The sequence below is a fragment of the Gopherus flavomarginatus genome, chromosome 2 (assembly GCF_025201925.1).
Source record: "Gopherus flavomarginatus isolate rGopFla2 chromosome 2, rGopFla2.mat.asm, whole genome shotgun sequence".
In the NCBI taxonomy this organism is placed as follows: Eukaryota; Metazoa; Chordata; order Testudines; family Testudinidae; genus Gopherus; species Gopherus flavomarginatus.
In genome coordinates this window covers 32146090-32163786 of record NC_066618.1, presented here as the reverse complement: position 1 = coordinate 32163786, position 17697 = coordinate 32146090, and the positions used below count along the sequence as shown (strand labels likewise).

Genomic DNA, 17697 nt, shown 5'->3' with positions numbered 1-17697 from the left:
AAGAGTACTTAGTTATGTGGTAAACTACTATATATTCTGCCTAGTAAATACTTCTCTAAAGAAATATACCATAACAAGTCCCTATACTACGTACTTTCCACCAACTTAAATTCCATTAGTATTTTTATTAAACTACATCTCTAAAAATTGCATTTATCTTTTAGCTTACAGATGATAAACTCAATCAGACTAAATACAATCTGCCCAAGGATGTAAGTGTGTTCACTTATAGTACCATGAATCATTAGAAACTCACTAAATAGGATTATGAATGGAGTAGTTCCTAAATGCTATGCATTTTTGCTTCTTACAATAACTGCAGTGCATCCTGCCTCTCTTTGAATTAAGTTTTTTTGAAAAATATATAATATTAAAAAACTGATCACATTTCAATTCATTAAATGAACAAAGCAGTCTGTCATAGATGGTTTTTATTTCATGCTCTGGTTTCCTCCAGAGATGTTTTTCCTACATTGCATTCACTACTCTTTTGTTCTAAAAGATTTTGTTAAGGTTGGCACATCCTGCTTCTGTTTTTTGCCTCTCCTATCTTTCCTCACTCTTCTGTTTCTCTTCCTTTAAGGTCAATAGTTCTAGTTTGAGAGAATCAAGCCCCCTGGTCTTTGATGAACGGCATCCTTGGAGATGGAAGGTGAAATATTGCATAAACTTCCTGTTTTAGTTGAAGGAGGAATGAGACAGAAGAAATTATTTTAAAAATTCCCAAAGCAGATTAGCGTGACCAAATGGATGCTTTGGTTGGTAACAGCATTCTTTTGCTGTTCTAGTAAATGTTAGGAGTGTGTCATATGACATTGCAAAATACATCTATATAAAGGAATTCCAGGTCCATATTCTAAAAAAGTTTTAAAGAACTAATTTAAAAGCAGTTAATAGTTAATGAGGGCTTTTAAAGTAATTCACTCTCTCTTAGCCTCTTATTTAACCAGCTTAGTACAGCAGTCAGAGTGAGCAGAACCAGAATACTAGCCCTCCTTCAGAAGAGATAAGCGAAAAATGGGAGTGGGAGGGTGGGGAAGGAGGATTGAACATATAAAATAGAGTTAAAAGAAATCTGAAAGAAGGAGCAAGAACTGTTAATTTGAAGGTCTGAGCAGATCTGGGAGCTCTGATCTTGTTTTTTATCATCACCCTGTCCTCTACCTCCCAGCACAAATCTATGGTTGAAGCATTATAGGACAACCTTTGAGCTTTTCTCCATATTATATACTAGTTGCAGCATGTGCTATGATTGTCATACTTAAAAAATATGGTTGTAGTATGGCTGCATGCCTTTGAGTAAGATATATATTACTGATTGAAAGAACAAATGAGAAACTGTCCACGCACTTCTGGAGTTTCTAAATAAAGCTTCACATTGACCACAACCATACCACTTTTATTAGCTTTTCATGACTATTTGTATGAATGAAGTTTTGTCTTTACCAATGGTTTACCCAAAATAAAACCTCTAATTTGGAGCCTGGAGCTGAAGTTTACTAAAACTAGTTTTGTGACTACATTAAATTAATAGTTTATAAAAAAGAGGTCATCTAATAAGGCAGCAGATATATTAACCTTTAGAATCATAGAATATCAAGGTTGGAATGGAACTCAGACAGTCATCTAGTCCAACCCCCTGCTCAAAGCAAGACCAATCCCCGGACAGATTTTTGCCCCAGATCCCTAAATGGCCCTCAAGAATTGAACTCAGAACCCTGAGTTTAGCAGGCCAATGCTCAAACCACTGAGCTGCACCTTAGGCACGTGTAAGTCTGTTCAGATATTGGACTGGTAATATTAAATTTTCAAGGCATACACAGACTGCTGAAAGGGCAGTCTGCATGGTGTCTGCACAAAACATTAATCAAATAACTTCAAATAGCAAACAATCTAATAAAAATTGTCTTTTGCTCACAGAGACCATTTGTGAACAGGGAAAAGGGCTATGTTACTATAAAGTCGTATAGGAAGCAAAAATAATTCCTAAATTGTAATCCTCTCCCACCCTCCAATTCTTAAATCCATTGGCTTTCTCTCATGCGCTACATATTTTGGAAGCTCTGTTCCTGCTGTTCTCTGCTTTACAAGCTAAACTAGCACCTTTCTTCCTACTCCTCTGCACAATTCACAGCGTATTAAAGGAAGTTCTTGTTCTTTTGAAAACTACGTTTTGACGTTTCTCATCTCTTCATTCAGTCTCTTCCTTTCAGGCAGAGACAATATTAGTGGTTGCCATCCTTAACTACAATCCATTAATTCTCTTATCTCTTGCATTCAAACATACATGCAGCTGTATCACCTTGGGTTGTGATCTTTTAAGGCAAGGAGAGACATGATGAGGATGGGAAAATCCAGTGTTGCAGGAAGTGATGCATTTACTTAGCTGTAAGCCATTCTTCCCTCTGAATTGGTACTGAATAGATGTCGAAGCACAACATGTTCTGGAGGTGTGCTGCTATAGATTTTAATGCAGAAGGGACCATCATGATCATCTAGTCTTAACCTGTAGAGGTTATGCCTCATTTGCTAGTTCCTGCATCAAGCCTGCAACTTGTATTTTGAGCTAGAGCGTATCTTTTAGGAAGATATACAGTCTTGTTTTAAAACCTTCCAGAGAATCCACCACATCTCTATGTAGTTGTTCCAATAGTTAACTGCCCTCACTGTTAAAATGTTTACCTTATTTTTAAGTCTGAATTTGTTCAGTTTCAGCTTCAATCATTGGGTCACATCATGCCTTTTTCTGTTAAAGAGCCTCTTCCCAGGAAGGTATTTGTGTGTCATGATCAAGTCATCCTTGTAAACTTCTCTTGAATAAACTGCATAGATTGAGCTGCTTTATCTCTCATCGTAAGGCATGTTTTCCAGATATCAGATCATTCTCATAGCTCTTTTATGAGCCATTTCCAATTTGTCTACATCCTTTTAAAAGTGTGAACACTAGAGCAGGACACAATTTTCAAGTAGTGGTCTCACTAATCCCTTTTACAGATTAGGGTACCTTTCTTCTCATACTTCCCCATTTATACATCCAAGAATTGTGTTAGCTGTTGTAACTACAGCAGCTTGCTGTGAACTGATGCCCCATTATTTTTCTACCATGACCTCTAAGTCTTTTTCAGAGACACTGTTTTAAGGATACAGTCCCCCATCCTGTTCTTTGTTCCTAGATCTGTGATCTTGCATTTGACTGTTAGTCAAATGAGTCCTCCTTACCAAGCAATCAAGGCCAGTCAGTATAAAATGACCTGTCTCCTTATTAGGGGCCAAGAACTTATTCCTGCAGTAACCCACTAGAAATACCTCCATTGAATAACTACTTCCCATTTACAATTATTTTTTGCAATCAATCTGTTAAACAGTTTTAAATCTATGTAATATGTGCTGCATTGACTTTTGTGTAGTGCTCACTCTTTCAGAAGATCATGCATGCCTATGTCAAATGGGTTACAGAAGCTTTAAGTATATTATGTCCACACAGTTACCTTCATCAGGCAAACTCGTGATATCATCAAAAACAATAAGTTCTACATGCCAATTTAAAAAATGTTTAATGGTTGGTGTTTAACATCCTCCCTCATTAGTGATGAAACAAATTGTTTCATTATTACTAGAAGATTTGAATACATGATCCTGCTTTTTTAATACAAAAAAGAAAGAAATATTTATTGAATATTTTGCCTTTTCTGCATCCTGATTGATAATTTTATTATCCTCATCTACAGTTGGATCTATACCATTGCTAGAATTTAATTTGTTAGATATATTTTAAAGAATGTCTTATTGTTTTTAACCCTACCGGCTGAAGATTTTTTCATTGAGATCTTTAACTTACCTTATCAGTTGTCTGTATTTCCTAAATACTAATTTGTATTCATTTCTATAAGCTTCTCCATTTTTCCATTTTAGATATTTTTTATTTTCTATTGCTGTCTTCATCTCCCCTCTTTACTAGGATGTTTTTAACCAAAGAAGCCGTCTTCCATGCCTGGGATTGTCTTATTTGGGCCTCTAAAAACATTAATTCCCAATTATGATTCACATTTTTATGTTTAAATATTTCATCCCACTCATATAATAGTTTTCAGCTTTGGGAAACTGGCTTTTTTTTAAAGATTATGTATATAAGTGTGTATATATTACTGGTTGATACAATATTCTGTTTGCAGATAGTATATAAAATCAGATCATGAACACTTGCATATGTGAAACCAACAGTTTTTAGTTCAATAATCAATTAAACTTTCTACATCAGAATGAGGTTGAATATGGAATTACCCCAAATTGGTTGCAATACTACTGGAGTTGGAAAATTATCAACTATAATTTTAGATGTTTGACCAGAGGAAACATGAAACCTCCAACATATGTCCCCCAGATTGAAATCCCCAGTGATATTTTTCTTTCTACACATTATGGATAAACGTTTAAGGAGGTGCTTATCCTGGTCCCTTGTCTGATGTGGTAGTCTAAACTCACCACTACCCCCATCTTGAAATTTGTCAGTACACTGATCCATAAGCATTCCTGTTTCTGCCCTTCTGAATTTTCAGTAGCCAAGAAGCACAGGTGCAGTCCTTCAGCCAACTTGGGGTTTTTGGGGGGTGTTTTTTTCCAAAAAGCCACTTGATTTTTTTCCACATAAATAAGGTTGTGTTAATGCCAGAGTTCTTGCCAAATTATAATTTCAGTATTCACTTTGCATATAAAATCCCCTTTGTGGTTTCAGTAGGATCACTATTCATTTCCTGCCCAGATCGCCTATGGAATGTTGCTGTGATCTGGGAAACCAACAGTTCATTCCAGAGGTGGCCACACTTCCTGTGGGGGATGAAATGTTATAGTTTGTAAAGTATTCTGGGGTCCTTCTGGATGAAAAGCACTATGTAAATGTAAGGTCATTGTCATACCTTGATGGTGGTTTAACTGGCAGCGCTCAGGCGGAATTCAGCCTATTGGACAACTCCATCCATCCCCTGAGGCCTTCTGAGGTGGTCTCTCCCGCAGCGGCAGCTGCCTGGAACAGAGCATTTGCACAGTGTGTGAAATGGTGCTGTGCAGCACAATCAACATGTAGAGACAAAATGGCATCCTCCATGAAGTGTGACCTCGCAAGCACTATACGGGATAGGCCATGCCATGCACGGGATGCAGTGTTGTAGAGCCGGTCTTCCTCCAGCACATGCAGTGAAGAACAGCACTTCAGTGTAGTAGTAGAGGATGAAGGAAGGTAGCTGGTGAGCTGCAGCAGCAGGAGAGTAAAGGTAGCTGTAACTGGCCCTTCCCACGATACCCACACCTAGAGCCCACTCTCCTGAAGCACTCTGTCTCAGATAGTCTCAGAGGACTGACCCGTTTCTCTCAAGTGCAAGTAACTGTAATGGCTGCTAGCCATAAAAGAAAAGTGAATGCAGAAAACAGAGCATTTCAAGGTAAATGGGAAGAAGACTACTTGTTCAGTGAATGTAATGGATAACCACAATGTCTCGTGCACTTGAAAGTGATAGCTGTGTTGAAGGAGTACAAAGCAGTTAACATTACAACATACTTCACAAGGCAAAATGTGAGAAGTACCCTGGAGAGTCACTTGCCGCTCTAGTTAAGGTCTTGAAAAGCAAACTTCAAAAGCAGAGAAACATATTGATGAAACCTGAAGCTGTACTAACTTCAAGTCTGGCTGCCTCTTAGAAGCTGTGCCCTGAGCTAGTGAAATCTAAAAAGCCTTTTAAGGATGGTGATGTGGTAAAAATCTATGCTATCAAACTGGCTCATCCACTGGGAATGGAAAAAATGGCAAAGAATTTTGGGTTTGTCATTACTGTAGCTAGGAGAGTAAATGACATGAATGATCCTGTGTCCTCAAAATTGATGACAGTTGGTGAATGCTTTTCATGAGATTAGCTCCAGACAAGATTACGGACGTCAGTGATATCAGACAGTTACTGCTTTTCATCTGGAGCATTGATGAGGATTTCTTCATGCATTAATAGTTACTGGAGCTAGTTCCAAACAAGTGCAGTACAAAGGGGGCAGATATTTACTTGTTTCTGCTATGAGCAAATATGGTGGCTTCCAACAGTGCTGCTGCGTTGTCACAGATAGTGCATAAGCCACGACTGGCAATAAAAGCGGATCTGTAGGTTTGCTGAGAGAAAATGGAATTGGAAATGGAGACAGTCTGTGGGAAATCTGTTAAAATTAATGGTGTGATAACTAGTGTAATACAAACAGTCAGCATCATCTGTGGAGGAAACAGAGCACAGAGGCACAAAAAACGCATCCGCTTTCTTGAGGAATTGAATGCAGAATGTGGGATTTGCATCTCCAGTCACAAGTTCAGTAGCTGAGAAGGGAGAAGTACCTGCAACATTTTTTTTCACTCAGAAAGGAGATTCTTGCTGTTCTGAAAGAAGAAGATGTAAGCAACGCTGCCCATTGTCAAGAGCAGTTGGAAGACTGAGCATTTCTGTGCTCGCTGGCCTTCCCAATAGACGTAAGCAGCTCATCTCAGTTCACTCAGTCTGCATCAGCAAGGTGGAGATCAGAATATTTCTACACTTTTATGGGCCATGTTTCCACAGAAAGCTTGGACTCTTCAGAAGAGTGGCATCACCCATTATCCATCATGCAAGGATCTCTCAGCTGAGACTGTTGCTGGTTTTCGCAGCTTCTTGACAATTATATTGGCTATCTCAGCAGAGTTCAGCACCAGGTTTGCAGATTTTGAGAGTCTGAGATCCAGCAGTCAGCTGTTCAACAATCCAGTGGAGGTACCAATTGAGCAGTCACCACAAGATCTTTAGCTACAGCTGTGTGAATGGCTGATTTATGCTTGGTTTCTTTCAAAGAGGAGTGGAGTATGTGAAAACTTCTGGAAACTTGTCCTTAGTTCAAAGGCTTCCTGTGCTGAAGCTGTGCTCAATATTGGGAAGCACATACATTTGCAAAAGCACATTCTGTCATGAAATAACATGTGATGTCAAAACATAGCAAGATGTTGAAGAGTGACACCCTTGCTGCTGCCTCTGGCTTGCCACTAAGAATATTGGTACTGACATTGGAACTGTAGTGCAAGGGAAAAAAATTGCTCAGTGTTCTCACTGAGATGTGCTAATCTCTGATAGATTCATTTTATTTTAATATTTTTCTAAGGCTAAAATAAATCATGACCTTAATAAAAATCTGATTCTAAAATCTGGAATAATATTTTTGTATGTAACCCACCAAATGTCCCAAAACTAGCAGCTGGCCCACAGCATTGAAAAGATTGGACCACACTCTCTGAATATTTTATCGAAGTTGTCACATATCTTGATGTCAAAATCTCTGGCTGCCCAGCCGGTTAACATTTCTATTGAACTCCAAACAAACATAATTGTGCAGAGGTCTATGGAAGAGGCACAAACAGCTGGGGAAAGAGAGGGAGCTTCCAGTCCTTGTGTTAGCTGCTTCTTACTCTGTAATTCCTCTTGCTACTGGTGGATGATTCTTTATCTTTTCAGATAAATTCTTAGTTACATTGAATTCCTTCCCTGTCTACCTGCCTTTATAGTCACGCTACTGGTCCCTTAAAAGTATTGAACTGTGTTTAATTCATTCAGTATTGTCAAGTCAAGCATTCAAAAATCATGAGTCAGGCTCTTTAACTGAACTGATTCTCTGACCTGACTCAGCTAAGAAGAGGTAGAAATTTATGGTGGCTTTTTTTCCTACTTCATGTATCTTCTTCCCCAGTTTCCTGTATGGATGGAGGGCACTGAAATAGTTCCTGCTCATAGCTGTTTCTAATCACTGAAGCTACTGAATGTCTGTCTCTCTCTTAAAGCAAAGTGGCAAAAGCTCCATGTGGGTGAGACAAAAGGCATTTGAATGATCACAGAATAAAATTATTCCAAAAGAAGCTGGCGCAGATCCCAAAGTGATCAGCCTCTAACTGATCCAGCCTGGAGAATGTACAGCTAGAGATTGAATTACAAATCATTAAACTCTGAGGTTAAAAATTCTATTTATAATCCACTGTGCTACTTAGGAATTCACATTTGGAAGCTTCTCACAGAAATCAGTCAAACAGATTACCAGGAAATATTTCAGGAGTACAATAATGTAGAAAATTTAAACCACTTGAAGTTTTAACATTATTAATCAATGTGTTTATTTTTATTAAAGCTAGGCTAATTGTCTTGCAGTGAGTGAATGATGTCAATTTCCTGAACCAAGATATGCCATTGACTTAAATTTCATCTTACTACTCTAATAGGGTAGCAAAACAATAAAGCTTTTTAAGGTGCAGGGTCCCTGGGCTGTAGCATCTATGGATGTCCCTTTGTAGCATATATCGCTTTTCTCTCAATTTAGAGGATAGTGGTTGAAATGTTTCTTCTATTCGTTGTTATGTATTGCAGAGTTTGCAGCAGTTAAACTCTATTTCTTCATTTCTCAAAAAAGCAGAAAGTGGCAGATAGCCGTGAGAGTCAGATGACTATTGAAGAAAGAAAACACCTGATTACTGTTCGGGAAGAAGCCTGGAAGACAAAGGGTAAAGGAGCAGCCAATGACTCTAGCCAATTCACTGTAGCTGGCCGAATGGTAAAAAAAGGTCTGTAAAGAAATCATCCACATATAAATAAGCCACTGCTTCTCTACCTGGTCAAAATGAAGGGCTAATCTTGAACAGAAATGGTATTCGTGTTAGCAAGAGAGGGCTGTTTATCTTCAGCCAAATGTCATTGTGCTGTTTGTTGTAACTTCCAGTGAGTGCTTCTGTTGGTCATTTTGTCCTGCATTGTTTGCAGTTGCATCCAGTTATTATGAAGCTCAACAGTAAATTGCTTGTACACTCATACTAATGTTCAGTTTTTGTCCCCAGTCCTACCCAGAGAGCACAATTGGATTTCCCTTTATTACATAACTCTCATTTGACAATCAAAGTGCTCTGTCTCATTAAGAACTGAGAGAGTTAGCTATTGACCTGTAACTGACTACTTTTTGCAAGAATCTCTCAAAATATTTAGCAAATGTACATCTACTGATTTTTTTTTTTTAGTGAGTTGCATTTAGGCTATGAAACAGAATTCACCAGTAACTTTACTAATATGCTGGTATCCTTGGGATACCATAATCAGCTGAAGGATTTACAGCAGATTTTCTGCACAGAACAAATAATTGGGGTCTCTTAGAATCATAGAATCAGTCAACCACAAAACCCTTGTTTCTGATCCTGAATTGAATAGGGATCTGTACAGATTGTCCATGTAAAAGTCAAAATATCAAGAAAGGCTCACCCTCTTTAGTCAGTGGACCTAGAAAGGTAGCCAGTGGTGTCAATAGATGCTGGTCCCTGCCACACTAACTTTCTGCCATCTTCACCATGTTGTGAAACCAGGGCCAGAAATATCACTCTTATTAGCATCCCTGTGTGTCACCATATTACAGAGCGGGCCACATCTCAATAGAAAATAGAACGGATCTCCAGGACAGAGCTGGGCAAATAACTGATTTTTTTGTTGGCAGTTGTGAAAAATCAACAAACATTCGGGTTCCTGTCAAATAAAAAACGTGTTTGACCCAAAAGGAAACATTTTGTTTCTGTTTGTGGGAAATTTTGTAATGTAAAAGCAAAGGAGGGGTTTGGACTTGGCATTCCCATGTTGCAGGAGAGTGCCCTAACCACTGTGGACTCATCTTGCATTGGTCTGTGGCAAAGTTGCTACTCCAGTACATCCCTTCCTGGCTAGCTGTGGCTCTTGTACTTCAGTTTTCCCCTACTGTCCTTCAGCCTACTCAAGCTGTAGAAGTCTCCTGACCCTCTGGCCAAACTAAAATTGGAAAGAGTCCAGCGGAGGGCAACAAAAATGATTAGGGGGCTGGAGTATATGACTTATGAGGAGAGGCTGAGGGAACTGGGATTGTTTAGTCTGCAGAAGAGAAGGATGAGGGGGGATTTGATAGCTGCTTTCAACTAACTGAAAGGAGATTCCAAAGAGGATGGTTCTAGACTGTTCTCAGTGGTAGCAGATGACAGAACAAGGAGTAATGGTCTCAAGTTGCAGTGGGGGAGGTTTAGGTTGGATATTAGGAAAAACTTTTTCACTAGGAGGGTGGTGAAACACTGGAATAGGTTACTTAAGGAGATGGTGGGATCTCTTCCTTACAGGTTTTTAAGGTCAGTCTTGACAAAGCCCTGGCTGGGATGATTTAGTTGGGAACTGGTCCTGCTTTGAGCAGGAGGTTGGACTAGATGACCTCCTGAGGTCCCTTCCAACCCTGATATTCTATGATTCTACTTCATAGAGTCCTGCCCCTTCCAGGGCCCCACAGGGGTCCAGCCCAGGCCTGTGCATCTACACAGCAATTCTAGTCCTGCAACCCAAGCCTGAGTCAGCTGTATGTCTACACAGGGATTAAAAGCCCTGACGCACAGCTGTGGCTAGCTTGGGTCAGTGGGCTTCAGATGCGGGAGTAAAAATTGTTGTGTAGATGTTCAGGCTTGGGCTGGACCCCGAACTGTGGGACCCTGTGAGAATAAGAGGATCTGAGAACTTGGGCTCCAGTCCAAGCCTGAACGTCTACATAGCAATTTTTAGTCCCGCAGCCAGAGTCAGCTGACCTGGACCAGCCGCAGGTTTTTTATCCCTTTATCGAAGTCCAGCAGAAATACTCAAAATGATGGAATATTCAGCCCACGTGGGCTCAGCAGGCCACCTCTTCCTTGACCGCTGTAACTTGTCCCTGTGCCTAATCCCATGCTCCTGTGCCCCCAGAGGCTAGCACGCTCTTCCCTTTTTTCAGGGGTTCAAGCAGGCTTTCATTCTTCAGGGTTCCAGCTCACCCTGGGGGTATGCTGTATGCTCTTTTCTCCTCTCTGCTTCCCAGCCTCCTTTCAGGCTGTTTGCCAGAAAATAGGCGCTTCCCCCTCCTCTGGTTATCCCCCTTCCAACTGGACTCACCCAACTCTTTGTGAGAATCCCCTGTTGGGTCCAATCAATAGGTTGAGCCACCTGTTCTCCAGTCAACCTGATCTGTCACAGGCTAGACCATTAAGGGCCAGTCAGCCTGTGTTGGTGTCACTCTCAATCTCTCTTGTTGAAGCAGTTCTGTTTGTTATGAAAGATTTGAATAGTCACTGAGCCAGAGAAGATGAGTGACGCTTTAGACTGGAGGTTAGGGTTCTCATCTGGGAGGTGAGAGACCTCAGACAGAGCGGGGAATTGAACCAAGGTCTAGTACGTCCCTGGTGAGTGCCCTAATGCCTGGGCTAAACATTATTGTTGTTTTTTTGCTCACTGGAGCAGCCAGAGGAAGCTCTTCATCTCTGTGCCAAAAATGTAACTGACAGTAAAACTATGGAGTACACTCACAATGCAGGGTTGGAAGGTCCCACCTGTTGATGCTGGAGTGGCAGGGGTGCAACCTTGAAGCTTCTCTAGCTTTGGACGTAATTGTCCAGTCCTGCACCAGGGACTTTATATCCAAAAGTAAAATACTGCATGATGGTATGTTTAAAAAAATAAAACGCACAGTAGATTCCTTGAATAGACAACTCAAGTTTCGTTTAGAGTATCTTAATTTTAAAAGTAACTGTCACACCGAAGAGTTGCTAGAAGGCCAGAAGAAGATTGCTAATATTTTCATATTTCTGTTTCAGTTATGGTAATGACAACAATTTGTAGGGTCAAGCTCAAAGTTCTGTCCTTCGTCTTAAAAAGTGCTAATTTCGTAAGCCAGAAAGGACCATTATTATGATCATCTAGTTTGACCTTTTACATCACAAAGGCCGTAAAATTTCACCAAGTAGTTCCTGCACCATACCCAGAACTTCTAGCAGGACTGAAGTCGTGAAGGTCATGTATAATCACAGAATCCATGACCAACTCATAGCCTTAGTTATACCCATAATACACTTGACAAACCGGGAAAATTATTTTAGTAGCAGCATTCTATATGTATTTAAGGGGGAAAGTTGTAAACATCAAGGCCAGAGAGAAGGTTGCAAGCCTCGAGAGGGGAGAGAATTAGGGCCTGGTGAGCAGGGGCAGAAAAGAAAAGTCAGGTTCTGGAGATGTGATATAGGTAAGTGTCTACCAAATTTGCAGCTGTGAAAATCGGATCACAAACCGTGAAATCTGGTCTCTTGTGTACTGTTATACTATAGGATAAAAGTACACAGTGTTTCTCAAACTGTGGAATCTAACCCAAAAGGGGATCACAAGTCCAGTATAAGAGGGGTCACAGCATTCCCACCCCTACCTCTGAGCTACCCTCACAGCTGAGTGACCAGCAGCCACGAGCAGCAGTGCAACCTTCAGAGCCAGGCAGCAGGCCAGCAGCTGCCGCTCTCAGCCTTCAGAGCCGGGCGGCCGGAGAGCAGCAGCTGCTGGCTGGCTCCTCAGCTCCGAAGGTGGCACTGCCACCAGCAGCAGCACGGACGCAAGGATGGCATGGTATGGTATTGCCACCCCTACTTCTGCACTGCTGCTGCTGGCAGCTGCGCTGCCCCCAGGAGCTGGGCACCTGGCCAACAGCCGCCACTCGCCACTCTCCAGCTGTTATAAAGGAGCTACCACTGCCTCCCCCTGTTTTATGAAGGGTGCCTAAGACACCTCCCACCCCTAAAAAAATTTTTTTGGCTGAAACTATTCAGCAAATTTGTAAATTGTTTCAGCTTAACCAAAACTGCATTGTTTTGCTGAATAAACTATTCATCTGAAAAATTTCACCCAGCCCTTCTCATTGGCCATTTCCTTGTCCTATTTGTGATCTCCCAGACCTTCTCCACACACCCTACCATCTGTGATTGTGTAACATGCTTGTGGGAACTGCATTAGGTGTTTTGAGAGGTAACATTAGGAAAATAATGTATTTCTAGCTCCTGGTAATCAGGGAGCCGGTGCCATGTGAACTGCCATCTCTCTGTTAGCCTTCAGCAGATGGTCAGTGGGCCACAGACCTGAAGGCTGAGAACGTGAGCCAAATATCCCTAAGTGCTTGAGGCTAGCAGTTACTCTTAAAAAAAAAAAAAAAAAAAAGAGGAGAGAGAAGAAAAAAATTGAGGAGGGGGAACTGCTCAGTTACTGTGGATGTTAGTGTTGTAGAGGAAGCTGGAGAGCCATTGACATTTGTACTGTTTAGAAGTAGTCTGGGCTGGATTTTATTTACATATGTGCACCATTTATGTATTGCCTAGATGAAGGAATTATCAAAGATCAGACTTAAATTGCAAGGTAAAAACGCAACAAAACATACAAAATCAAATCAATTTTTTTTCCTTCAGTCTTAATCACTTTGTGGTTGAAGAGTCTTATGTCTCCAAATTGGCAAATGAACGTTTATCACCCCCGGGAGCTGCTCTCTGCACTGATTTTGTTCATCCAGCAGCAGGGGGAGTTGTGTGATCAGTCCAGTCACACTCTCACCTATACTCCATTGGCCAAAGGCTTTACCGGCTACTTTAAAATCTCCCCCAAGCTCAGGCCTCTTAATTAGTAGCAAAATATGTCTTCGTTAATAAGCTGCCCAATTGTGTTCTATATTCACTTCAGTGCTTTGGTAATTACTGCATGCTAGGGCTTGCTCCAGGGTGATGTCTCTTTCATACAAAGATAATGAAAGGAGTTCTTAAACTGATGCAGCTTCAGTTTTTATCTGAGGAAAACAGTAAAGTTTCCAAAACAAGACTTAAACCTGAGCTCCTCAGTAATTAACGGACAGTTACTACATGGAAAAATAATCATTCTGTTTTTAAAAGGTATTAAATATACAGGATGCAGCCTCTAAATCTGAATCTACTGCTGTGCTTCCCCTGTAACTCCTGTCTCCGAACCTGCATATGCAAGCCACAGAGCCCCATGGACTTTGGCTGCTGGTGGGAATGGGGAAGAGAATTGTCTTGACATTTCAAGCCTTTCTTTTTGCTTCCTTGCTTAGTAGATGTGTGAAGATTATTTCCATAGATTGTGTTCTGAACGGGAGCTCAGCAGATTCCCAGCAAATCATTTATTTTGCACAAAAACATTGTCTGAGTGATATGCACAATGGTACATACAATCCAAACCATGTAAATTTTAAAATAAGCACAAAGGGTTGTTTTAATAGAAAACCCCTTTCCCAAACTAGGTTATGTTAACAGGCATTAGTTTGCAAGAATAAAGCCTCATAGTTTACAATGAATGTGGCAATCTGAAAGACTCTGCTTATTCTGCAGGCTTGGCATCACCTACTGCCATAACTCCAGTGGCATCCCCTTTCTGTAACAGGCTGAAGTCTACCACTCCAATTTCAAAGCCTCTGGAAGGTAGGTAATCAAAAATAGCTGAAACTTATGATGAGGTTTTTCTACGTGCTTTAATCACACTGTAACTATTTTTAATATTTTCACTTTGCTTAGAAATAGAAGCCAGGCCTGATATGCAATTAGAATCAGACATGAAGCTAGACAAGTTGGAAACATTCTTGGGAAGGCTGAATAACAAAGGTATGTAAGAGTAATTTGAGAATGTAATAGACTCTATACCTGATTTTTCAAATCAGTTAATGTATTTTAGTTACAGTACCTGGTAGCAGAGCTTTGTGTACTTGTATTGTTCATTTCACCAAGACCATAGCAAAGGTTCTACGCTTTTTTTGTGATTCAGTCTTTGCAAAATTTTGTTAGTCACCGCCTGCTATTTGTTTTGTAGACAACAAAAAGCCTTTTTAAAAATCATAATTCTTTTTTTGTACTGTCTCATCCCCCCACACACACCCCACATCTTTTCCCATTACATTCTTGCTTCTAGTTAGTGCTTCATTTGTAATGAAAGACATGCCAGGCCTCAAGCAGTTTTTTTACATTCATAACTGATACAACAAACCCAGAGGTACTGAGGCTCTGACTTGCCAAGTTTAGAGGTGCCAAGGCTCAGCCCTGGCAAACCCTGGCACAAATTAAGAACTGCTTCTAGCAGATTATCCAGATAACATTATAAAGTCGTATCACCACTTCAGACTTTGCATAAGAAGCTATCATTACTTATGATAATCTGGCTTCAAATGCTGGTACATTGTTTTAATCTTACTAATATCAAACCACTGCATTGGTCATCTTCCTCCAAAGTGATTTTTAAAAATCTTTTTATAGTGTCTTTTTATAAATTCACTTTATAACTTGGTGTGTGTGGTTATAAACTAAGTTGTCCCCACATCTAGACATTTCAAGTTTTCCCATCTTTGTTTTGGGACCAAGACCTTATTTTCATATCTGGCATTGTGTCAAGCATGTCAGAAGTAAATAAGTGTTTACTATTCACTGGAGGAGGTTAAAATGAGCCGTTAAATGTGGTGAGGCACTAAAATAAGATCTGGATTGTGCCACTCTTATTAACCCTGAGTAGTGTCTTTCCCTACAAGTAACCCTGATATGTTACTTGAGGTGAGGATGGCAGAATTTGGCCTTCATTCTTTAGTGTAGAAAATTCATGCTACTGAGCACCATAGGCCCTGGGTGTGTCACTGTTGTGTCAAGCGGTCTCACCTTAGGCTGGCTTTTAAATTTTATCTCTCGGTTAAAAAAAAGAAAAGAAAAACAGAAGACTGCCACACACAACTTTAAGGTCAGAAACCCAGCATAGTATTTAAGAGAATCTTTCTATTATCTGTAAAAAGCGACACAGAGTCCTGTGGCACCTTATAGACTAACAGAAGTATTGGAGCATAAGCTTTCCTGGGTGAATACGAAGTGAGTATTCGCCCACGAAAGCTTATGCTCCAATACTTCTGTTAGTCTGTAAGGTGCCACAGGACTCTTTGTCACTTTTTACAGATCTAGACTAACCCGGCTACCCCTGTGATACTTCCGTTTATCTGTATCTGCAGTTGGTGGGATGCAAGAAACCGTGCTAACGGTCACAGGAAAATCGGTGAAAGAGGTGATGAAGCTGGATGATGATGAAACCTTTTCCAAATTTTACCGTCACATGGACTACCCCACTTCCACAGTGCCTTTGGAGCTTGATGAGGACTTTGATGCCATCTTTGATCCTTATGCACCAAAGTGAGCTCTTTCTCTTTCACTATTCTGAATGAATAAATATAATTTTTTCCATGATGTCTTACAAATGGCCGTTGGTCCCCTTTTTACTGCTCCCCTCCCCTCCCATCTTTACCCAACAAGAGAAACCTTCCAACTTAACCAAATCTTTGCCCAGAGTTGGCTAACTTTAATCACAGGTATGCGGAGCTCGCGAAAATATTCAGACATTTTTTGTAGATGTCTCTTAACAGTGGCCACATCCAATTCTTCTCTGGATTTCTGGGATACCCTTATGCATGCGTCAGTGAACTGACTTTAGCTTTAAATATCATCTCAGTACAGAGCAAGTCTGCAATCATTAGTGGCTTTTGACTAAGACCAGTTATGTCATCTGAAGATTATAAAACTTTCATTTGCTGCTTAGGTTAACTTCTTCTGTAGCAGAGCACAAACGTGCCGTGAGACCTATGCGCAGAGCTCAGGCTTCAAGGAACCCCCTGAAATTGCTGGCTGCACGAGAGGACATTCTTCATGAATACACCGAACAAAGATTAAATATTGCATTCATGGAGTCAAAGCGAATGAAAGTAGAAAAAAGTAAGTCAATTTGATGGCTCTTATGTGCCATTCTAGTAGTGAAGGGCTAAAAAAAATATTACGCATAACACTCTCTGAAAATTCATCATTCGATTTTCAGTTAGAAGGCTGAACATCAGTAAAATATTGAACCCCAATGGAACAAGAAAGATGTGGGGTTACCTACTTCAGTACTCTGATACCAACTTTTCCAGTCTATTCAACCAGTGAAAAGAGAGCAACACTGTTTTTGAGAGATTGGGTCAAGTTGGGAGGAGAGGGGCTGAACATGCCACTAGCAGCTGAGATAAAATGCGTCTTTAGTATGATGACAAATTATTCTTCTGTTGGGAAAAGAGAGCAAGTCTAGTTTATCAGAAATAGACCTACTTTTGTTCTTGTAAATTTCCCTCAATCTCATGGCCATAATTATCCCTCAAGAATTCAGAACTGACCTCCTAACTCCAAACCATTAGCTTCCCTACAAAGTAACTGTATTCTGGCAGGAACTTGCAGTGAAGTGTATTAGTGACATTGTGTTCTCATGATAACCACAGTATTAACAAGTCACAGTAGTGTAATGTTTCTTCAAAGTTTATTTTGCAAAACATCATTACAGTCAAGAGTTTCCCTTTTGCCACTGCAGTGAAGAGAGCTAATCTTTATGTTGCCTGTATTGATGAAAACAAATTCTGTGTGGTATTGTACTTTGCAGTGTTCTACTAAATAATCTGTTCCACCTTGTATTTAGCTGTGACACACTGAGTACCTTTCCCAGACCTGAAGAAGAGCTCTGTGGAGCTCAGATGCTTGTCTCTTTCACCAACAGAAGTTGGTCCAATGAAAGATCTTAGCTCACTCACCTTCTCTCTCTAGTATTGTGATGTAATGTAAAGAGAAGCATTAATCTGAATTAAAAACTTCTGAAATAATTTGTTTTGGTTGATAAATAGGCGTTAATTGTGAAGAATTGAGATTCTTTTGGAATTTTACAATAAGCTGATTCTGAGACTTTGGAGTGTGTAAATGCCTGTTGTATCACAATGGCTGAGATAAATTTGAAGGGAATTGCAGCTAATTAGTCTTGGCTTCTCTCTCAGCATCGTTAATCA

At 40.3% G+C, this 17697-nt stretch overlaps 1 protein-coding gene across 27 annotated transcripts in view; it reads left to right on the top strand.

Moving 5' to 3' along the window:
• Positions 1-17697, top strand: part of SVIL (supervillin) — a 149378-nt gene that overhangs the window by 101423 nt on the left and 30258 nt on the right. For 12 of the 27 annotated variants that reach the window (XM_050938972.1, XM_050938971.1, XM_050938960.1 and 9 more), the window contains 6 exons: positions 584-652; positions 8449-8599; positions 14204-14293; positions 14387-14473; positions 15853-16030; positions 16434-16606. In XM_050938972.1, the coding sequence (XP_050794929.1) occupies positions 584-652; positions 8449-8599; positions 14204-14293; positions 14387-14473; positions 15853-16030; positions 16434-16606 (748 nt within the window). The remainder of the gene's footprint in view (positions 1-583; positions 653-8448; positions 8600-14203; positions 14294-14386; positions 14474-15852; positions 16031-16433; positions 16607-17697) is intronic. The other 15 variants (XM_050938974.1, XM_050938973.1, XM_050938975.1 and 12 more) reach the window with 4 other exon arrangements.